This window comes from Carassius carassius, chromosome 6, assembly GCF_963082965.1.
Source record: "Carassius carassius chromosome 6, fCarCar2.1, whole genome shotgun sequence".
NCBI classification, from domain to species: Eukaryota; Metazoa; Chordata; class Actinopteri; order Cypriniformes; family Cyprinidae; genus Carassius; species Carassius carassius.
In genome coordinates this window covers 17,916,190-17,925,233 of record NC_081760.1, presented here as the reverse complement: position 1 = coordinate 17,925,233, position 9,044 = coordinate 17,916,190, and the positions used below count along the sequence as shown (strand labels likewise).

Genomic DNA, 9,044 nt, shown 5'->3' with positions numbered 1-9,044 from the left:
GGTTCCACCTAACGGTTCCTGTTCTGATTCCGGTTCCATTAAAATCATTAAACAATTATTAAGAAATAGTGGTAAGGAAAAATGCACAATACTCAACGCTCAATACTGTTTATTACTTACTGTCAACTTAATTTAAAGGTTGGCAATGTCAAAATGCAAAATATATTACAATGTACAGATCTTAATAAGTAGGGTGGGGTAGTTTTTGAATTTTTCTGGAAGCTTCTGGTTTCATTTAAATGAACTATGTTTTTTACTATTTTACCTTCACTGAATGTAGCGTTGCTGGAAGGTAGTAAGTAATGCTGAGTAATGCTAGTCCATCAATCAGAATGTTGTTATGTGGATGGTGGCGGATGAACCCAAAAGCAGACAGAATGCTCTCACAAGGATTTATTGGAGACAAAAACAGAAAACAAAACCCACGAGGGGGCAAAACAAGGGCTAGACAGACGAAGGATGACTAAACTAGACTAACACTGCACAAACTAGAGTATGACTAAAACAGGATCAAACAACTACTTAGACAAGACAATATATGACCATATTAAACATTTGACAATATTAAACAATGAACCGACAAAGGGACAGAGAAACACACGAGGTTATAAAGGGAGGCTACTAATGAACACAACAGGTGGAACAGGTAAATCAATGATGACAAAACTAGGGTAACAAGGGGGGTGGGGCAAGGAAACGAGACAACACAAGCACATGGCCCAAAGACAAGGCCATGTGCTTGTACACAAAACACGGGTCTGTCAAGATCCTGCCTCAAGACTAGAGAAAAATCAGGACATGAAGGCAGAATCATGACAGAACCCCTCCCTTAAGGAGCGGCTTCCAGACGCTCCTCAAGGGGACATCAAACACGGGACACGACTGACTGGGACAGAGACACAAACCAACAAGACATGACAAATAACACTAATGGCAAACATGAAAAAACAAATCACAGGGTTAGGGTGCAAAATCAAAAACAATAAACAAGGCAGAGGAGGTGGGGGAAGTACAAAGTTCTTAGAGGGCAGTCCAGGGTGGATGGGAGGACTGGGGGTCTTGGGTCTCCGGGACGAGGACTGGGAATCCGGGGGAACTTGGCTGGAGACATATGAGGGGGTGACTTGGGGGAAACAGTAGGCAGTTTGACAGGGGAGAAAGGAGGCGACTCAACAGGAGACACTGCGGGTGACCTTGGAGCAGAAACAAGAATAGAGCTCCCCATCTCTGAATCGGGGAGATCCTCGTCTGCAGCAGACTGGGGTACTGCGCTCCTGGCAGCTGACAGGGGTTCGGCGCTCACGGCAGCTGACTGGGGTTCGGCGCTCACGGCAGCTGACTGGGGTTCGGCGCTCACGGCAGCTGACTGGGGTTCGGCGCTCACGGCGCTCGTAGAATCTGTGGACTCAGTACAAGACTTGACTGACTTGCCAGGGGCTTCCAGAATCTGGGCAAGACGCCTGAAGTATTCAGCCATAATGTCAGCAGCGACGAGGACAGGCATCTCTTGATGCGCGGAAACAGCCCGCAAGACAGCTTCAGCAGCTGAATCGGCCGCGACTCTCTCGGCGGTACTCACGATAGCGGGCTCTGGGACAGCACCTGGGACAGCGCTTTCAGTAGCGGGCTCTGGGACAGCACCTGGGAGAGCTTTTGCTTGCAGTAGCGGGCTCTGGGACAGCGCTTAGGACAGCGCTTGCAGTAGCGGGCTCTGGGACCGGCTGAGATGAAGGGCGAGAGTCTCCCTTTCTCCTCCTCTTCCTCTTTGGTCGCGGTGTGGAAGACAGAGCCGGACATGTGGCCGGTTGGTGAGGCTCAGCGGGATCTGTGACTTGCGTTGGACGGGCAATCTCAGACAGCGCTGACTCAGCCGAGGATGACTCCGACGAAGAATCCCACGAAATCCGTCTCCCTCGTTTGCCACGGAGACCTTTGGGGAAGACTGAAGCCTCTGGGGTGGAAGTGGAGCCAGACTGATTCCCCTGGGTAACCACAGCCAGGACATGACCCTCCGGGATCACTGATAGCTTGGGTGATGGTGACAACAAGGTGGAACCCCACGACTCCCTCCGCGACAAACTATCCACCATGTCACCAAACGAGCAGCAGATCAGCCTCTCCCGTTCTGCCAGGGGTGGAGGAGCGTTGAGGCCCGCTATGAGGTAGCAGTTGAGGAGGCTATCCGGTAGAAACAATCTCCTCTCGTTTGCGACCCGAGCGTACTCTCTCAGGGACCACTCTCCCTGGGGAGGAATTGGCAGCTTGCCATTCCTTGCATCGTCGATAGCCCGGTGCCACCATTGTGCAAGGTCGTCTGAGTTGTGCTCAACAAAGGAGGACATACTGTCTGCTGGGTTCCTTGTTGTTCGGTTCATTCTGTTATGTGGATGGTGGCGGATGAACCCAAAAGCAGACAGAATGCTCTCACAAGGATTTATTGGAGACAAAAACAGAAAACAAAACCCACGAGGGGGCAAAACAAGGGCTAGACAGACGAAGGATGACTAAACTAGACTAACACTGCACAAACTAGACTATGACTAAACAGGATCAAACAACTACTTAGACAAGACTTGACAATATATGACCATATTAAACATTTGACAATATTAAACAATGAACCGACAAAGGGACAGAGAAACACACGAAGTTATAAAGGGAGGCTACTAATGAACACAACAGGTGGAACAGGTAAATCAATGATGACAAATCTAGGGTAACAAGGGGGGCGGGGCAAGGAAACGAGACAACACAAGCACATGGCCCAAAGACAAGGCCATGTGCTTGTACACAAAACACGGGTCTGTCATGATCCTGCCTCAAGACTAGAGAAAAATCAGGACATGAAGGCAGAATCATGACAAATGTGTTTCAAAGTTGATGTTTTTTACACTATCAATAACGTTTTGCTTTTCAAGCAGGAATAAGCTTGTTGGCCAAATAGTCCCTTGAGGGCTGAGACACTTGTTAATTTGCCTTAATTAATGAAATATAAACGGTTAAACGTATACACACTCTCCATAAAGTCCCTATTTTACAAATAATAATGCAGTCAGGAGATGATGTGATGAAATGAGTGGTTTCCACATTTTTAAACATTTAAAATGCATTAAAATAAATATTTTCTATCACTTTGCTTATCACTCTTGAAATGACCTGTACACTAAATAATCTAACCCTCATACTTGCGTAACAATAGCAGTCTATTTATTTAGTGGTCCAAGTTGAAGCCACTATGTATATTAATGATAATATGGGACAAAATTTAATGTCATTTAGTGGCGGCAGGTGCAGCGCGCTGCTGTTAGGTGTACAGTCAGACAAAATGATGTGCACAGTTATCAAAGCCGCGAGTGCACATACAGTCGTGAGAAACAATGTGTTCGGCAATTAAAGACGGGACAACGCAACGAGTCTGTGGAATGCACGTTATTGGAATCAATGTGCTCAGTAAATAAAGAGGCAGGGAGGCGTGTCTGTTATTCGGTTCGTGACATTCACGGCAGCGGTTCTCAATTCCAGTCCTCGCGCCCCACTGCTCTGCATATTTTGCACGTTTCTCTATGTTAACAAACCTGATTCAGATAATCAGCTCGTTAGAAATTAACTCCAATTGTTCCAATTGTTCATTGCTCGCTACTCCCTGAGCTGGGGAAATCTGTTGAAGTTTACCTCACATCGAAACATTCATTCACTGATTTGTGCTGTGCAGCGTCTTTAAACATGGACAACTTTGACATCATATACCTCTGTAAATCAATACAATTTAAATTCACGTCTTGCACACTTCAATGCACTTTGATTAGAACATATAGCTATGTTCGCTTCGAACTGGAATAATGGCTGAATATCCTGTGATGTCCACTTCGCAGGGCACTTATGTTCGAATAGAACAAATGTCTGAAGCGCCAAGAGAAACGTTCAAAATGTGCAGAGCAGTGCGGCGCGAGGACTGCAATTGAGAACCGCTGCTTTACGGGAAACGCCGAATATTCAGAACACCAGAGCAAGGCTGCTCACAGCGCTTGGTCACATGTTGCACCAGAACCGTTTTCGGAACCGAAACTTAGAAATTGCTCACGGTTCCGGTTCTTTTCAAAGAACAAAACCGGTTCTGAATAAGAACCGGTTTTCGGTTCCCATCCCTAACTGTGCGTAGTGCCCACAGACGTGAAGTGAACGAGACAGAGGCTGTCCTGTACTGTCTGAAATGGTTAACTCTGTGGCGATGCATGTGCAAAACAGATTTAACTAATCATAAAGTCAATCAGGAGACATAACACAGCCTACTATAGGCCTACCTACACTAACACCCCCCCCCCCCAAGAATCCCGCCCCCCCTCTCACAATATAGTTCCCACGTCCCTTGTAAGGGGCCGTTCACAAATCGCATCTTTTGCGCGCTCAAGCTCGTTATTTCCAATGTAGGCGTTCCAATGTAAAATTTTAGGACCGTTTATTTTGCATATCCTGTGCGCTTTTGTCATTGGCGGAGAAGTCGGTCAATCCCACCTTTCCAGTAAATACATGATTGGACTGTACGTCAGCAGACAGCAAAGCATTGGCCAAGAGCATAAGGCCATCCCTCCAGGCTTTTTTTTTTTTGTTGCGAGGTTGCGAAGCTTAATTTTCGCTCAGTCTGAGTTTCAGAGTTTCAGAGCAGAAAAATTCTTTGCGCAACATCGTAAAAAATTTTTTTCAGTTCTGAAGAAGGAATTTCTACACAGAAGGAATTTTCTTACATTTTGCAAGCTTGCAAATCTTTATTTTCGATCTTGCAAAACTTTTTTTTTTGTAAGATTTTGAGTTTTCGAACACTTAGTTTCAACCTTTCAGAACTTTATTTTCAGTTTTGAATCATGGCAGGATTTAAATCCCATAGGATGTTAATTTGTGCGCCGCGCATCAGGGAGTTGCTCTCAAAGCGCGGGATATTAAAATCGCTTTTGAATGAGCGTTTTACTATAGACTAGGTGCCAAGTGTGCATTATACAATACAAAACGTTAATTTTGTCACGTCTGGAAATGATAACATGTTTATCAGTAACACGGCGCAGGGGTGTGAATAACGTGATATCTACCTTTGATCTCGTAGGGGTCTGTTCTTTGAGAGGTCAGGACTCGTCTTGACTGCGCTTATTTCACTCCTCCCCTCACTGCAGACGCCTATCCTTCTCTTAAATATTTGAGAAAACTTTTAGACACTCGCGCGTCCACTGGTGAACATGAAGACTCGTGTTGTGCTGGTGGTGTGTGTCCTGATATTTCACGGATCAAGCGGCGGTAAGAAGACAAAACAATATAAGAACTTCGAGCGACGCGGCACGAACTAAAATGCTCCTGATATAACCAATTCGCTTGAGAGCACTGCTGACAGCCTGCTAAATAATGTGCGTGTCAAATTATCTTTGGCTCTGGTTTTTTTCAGTGTTTCTTGATAAAGATGATGCCAGCTCTGTGCTGCAGCGCGCCAAGCGCGCAAACTCCGGCTTCTTTGAGGAGTTGAAGAGCGGGAATCTCGAGCGCGAGTGCCTCGAAGAAATCTGCGACTATGAGGAAGCGCGTGAGGTGTTCGAGGATGACACGAAGGCGGTACGACAATCTCAATCTTATTATTCATTTGATATTTTATTTTATTTTTAAACGTTGTATATGTTCCGTTTCTCTTTTGCAGAAACAGTTTTGGCTGAGTTACTCCGGTGAGTTTATGTGTCAAGTTAAATATGACCCCAATAGTCAGATGTATTTCTGACATTGTATTTTTCTTATTACTGTTTTCATGACAGTGGCGACGATATTAAATTAATATAGTAGTAAAACCCTTTCCCCCTTAGAACAATATGTAATCAGTGCTGTGCTTGGATGCACATTCCAAGGGCAGGCGTGTCAACGTGGAGCCACTGACTGTAGGCTAATGACACCAACACACAGTTATATTCTGTTTATTAAAAGTGCTTTCGTTTGTCGAAATGCTAAAGCTCTTTAAAGTCAGATTCTGATGTCAGTTTTTTTTTACTGGCTTTTATTGTAACAGTGACTATGGCAAATATGGTACTGTAACAGTGACACTCTTGTATGAGTATGTAAGAGTGTTTTGATTTCATTGCAGGTGATTACAGGTACTACCTAACTGTACTGACATGAAAACATTTATTGACCTAAAGTCAAAGTTTCTGTATCTTCAAAACATTTTCGAAATGTAGTTATTTCCATGTCAAAAGTTTTTACTTGATTTTATGCTTGTCATTATGTTTAAATAAGCTAAGGAGCCCTGCTTGACCAATCCATGCAAGCACAATGGCACATGCATCTATCTAGCCAACACCTACTACTGCCTGTGTCTGGAGAGCTTTGAGGGCAAATACTGTGAAAAGGGTAAGTGAACATAATGAAACGTGTGAAATAAGCAGCATTTCATATAACGTTGCTGTTTTGAATAGGATTTGAGGAGACGCTTAAGTGTCAGTATGTGAATGGAGGCTGTGAGCAGTTCTGTGATGCTTCCGGACCCAGACGTGCATGCAGATGCACCACAGGATATGCTCTGGGAACTGATGGGATGTCTTGTGTTGCCGAAGGTGGGAAAAGTCCTGTGTTTATGAGGTGAAGAATAAAAATGACAAAAACTTTACAGACTTTCAGATCTCTCCAAACTTTCAAAGTATTCAAAATACTTTACACAGGGGGTATAGAAATTTCAACAGGCACTCCAACAGTCAATCATTTGTCCTGAGAACATTCAACGTTTCTCTTGCCAAACATTCTATTTCTATTTGAAATATGTTGTGTTATCATCTGCAGTTGAATATCCATGTGGAAAGGTTCCACTTCAGAACAACAACAGTTATTCCCAAAAACAGTTTGTGGGTGGAATTCAGTGTCCCAGAGGTCATTGTCCTTGGCAGGTAAATGTAAACGTGCACAGCACATTGCAGTGTCATGACAATGAGTTACTGAATGATTGATGAGTGTATTATTTGTCTCAGGTGTTGATAGATTATAATGGTGAGAGTCTGTGTGGAGGGGCTCTTCTGGATGATAACTGGGTCATAACTGCTGCTCACTGCGTTCATCAGAAAGACACGGATCGTTTTAAGGTTATTACAGGTATATGAAGTGTTTCTGTCATTGTGGGTTGTAAAGTCAAGTCACATTTATTTCTGTTGTGCTTTATACCAGTGGTTCTCAATTCCGGTCCTGGGGACTTTATTTCTCTTATCTGATACACTAGGTTCAGTTCATGGATCTCTTTTCTGATGAGCTGATGTTCTTAATCAGATGTGTTTAACAAGGGAGACATGCAAAATGTGCATAGAAGGGGGTCCAGAGGATTGGAATTCAGAACCAGTGCTTTATACAATACCAGTGTTTCAATGCACTTTACAGAAATAAACAGGAAAATAACAGTGAAACAAATTCATTTTCAGTTGTAAAAATGTAAAGCTGGTTTGTCCTCAGGTGATCATGACCTGGATGTTATGGATGGCTCGGAAGAGGCGTATAATGTCGCTCGTGTGGTTGTCCATGAGAACTATGACCCTGTGTCAATGGATAGCGACTTGGCCCTTCTACAGCTCCGTGAAGAGCCCAAGCGTTCAGTGTACACCGTGCCTGTTTGCCTGCCCACACCACATCTGGCAGAGAGCGAGCTTGCAGCCATCCGCTTCCACATGCTCAGCGGATGGGGCAAGCGGACTCCAGGGGACAACATCTATCCGTCCAAAGGCCTAAAAGCCCCATCATCTGCCACACTGCAGCGGCTGGCTGTACCTCTTTTTCCCACAGTACAGTGTGAAGTGAAGAGTGGTGTTAACATCACTGCAAACATGTTCTGTGCAGGTTACACTGAGGGCAGCCAAGAGTCTTGCAGAGGACATGATGGCAGTCCGCTCGTCACACGCTTCGAGGGAATGTACTTCCTGACGGGCATCATGTCATGGGGTAAAGGCTGCAATCAGCCTGGGAACTATGGGATTTACACCAAAGTGGCCAACTTTTTGAAATGGCTTGAGATGGTTATGAAAACAAACACTGAGCCACTGAATATCAGTGGATTTCCATCCACTTACAAATAATGTCTCTACCAGAGGTTAATGTAATGAGCTTTGAAATAAAACAATCACTCTGAGTTTGTTTACGTGTGCTTTTGTCATTCATGCATTTGATCTTCATGTGTTTAGGTTTTAGGGATCATTCAGGCATGTTTGAAGGAGAGTTAGGCAGTCATTAACTAAAACCGTATTGATTTTCTTGTGCAGACGTTCCTCTGGTCTAATCATACATCAGACGTGACCCTGTGTAGGGTCAGATGTGAGAAGTTCTGCACATTTTGTGTATTTTATATTAGTCTCTATCCAACTTATTTTACCTGTAAGAATGCACACAGTCATTTGTAAATTAAATGTGTCTGCCTTCCAGTGTAATCTGCTTCCAGCTATTTTTAGCATTACAAAACAGCCCATTTTGCTGCTTAATGCTGCAAACTGGTGTGTCTTACCATATTATTTTAATGTGTTTTCTTAATGATAAACACACTTTATTCTAGCACAAACAGGTTTACCATTTATTGCACTTTTTTATTCTTCTCGTTATTTCCCACGGCTAATGAAGCGGAAGTCTGACAGAAAACAGCTTACTTCCGCACTGACAAATAAGGTGAATAAAATACAGATAAAGTTCAGATATTACAATAAAAGAAAATTAACAACTCATTTTAATCTCTTTGACCTTTAAAGAGGAAAGAAAATCTTTAGATGATTAAACTGCCGACAAAGAGGCAGTTGTTGTATTCCTCATTTGTAAGTTATTTTGCATAAAAATATCTGGTAAATAAATATAAATCCATTAACATTAGAAACTTTATGAATCACTGACATTACTGAAATGTTTTAATGAGGACTGCACTCACATCTTCTGTCTTCTGTACTGTAATAATGTCTTCTGACATTCTGTGTAAGAAACAGAGTCAAATTTATTCCCTGATAAGCTTCTGCTTGGCTGCGCTTTTCAAATCTCTGTGTTGGTGTAGAGAACCTCATGAATTC

The 9,044-nt window shown here is 43.5% G+C and overlaps 1 protein-coding gene across 2 annotated transcripts; it reads left to right on the top strand.

The window, feature by feature from the left end:
- The first annotated feature begins 5,125 nt into the window (after positions 1-5,125).
- On the top strand, positions 5,126-8,128 carry f7i (coagulation factor VIIi). Of its 2 annotated transcripts, XM_059552329.1 has the most exons (8): positions 5,127-5,283; positions 5,429-5,592; positions 5,675-5,699; positions 6,262-6,375; positions 6,441-6,578; positions 6,802-6,905; positions 6,987-7,107; positions 7,459-8,128. In XM_059552329.1, the coding sequence occupies exons 1-8, from the start codon at positions 5,226-5,228 to the stop codon at positions 8,073-8,075; spliced, it is 1,341 nt and encodes a 446-aa protein (XP_059408312.1). In that variant the 5' UTR covers positions 5,127-5,225; the 3' UTR covers positions 8,076-8,128. The 2 variants fall into 2 exon arrangements, with proteins under 2 accessions (XP_059408313.1, XP_059408312.1); XM_059552330.1 differs by lacking the exon at positions 6,441-6,578 and having other exon boundaries at positions 5,126-5,283.
- The last annotated feature ends 916 nt before the right edge of the window (positions 8,129-9,044 follow it).

What these genes read in the sequence shown, in the direction of transcription:
- f7i (XM_059552329.1), top strand. Translation starts at nt 5,226, where the DNA reads ATGAAGACTCGTGTTGTGCTGGTGGTGTGTGTCCTGATATTTCACGGA. An exon ending in GTTTTGGCTGAGTTACTCCG is followed by an intron (nt 5,700 to 6,261) that starts GTGAGTTTATGT and finishes TGTTTAAATAAG; the next exon opens with CTAAGGAGCCCTGCTTGACC. An exon ending in GGGCAAATACTGTGAAAAGG is followed by an intron (nt 6,376 to 6,440) that starts GTAAGTGAACAT and finishes TGTTTTGAATAG; the next exon opens with GATTTGAGGAGACGCTTAAG.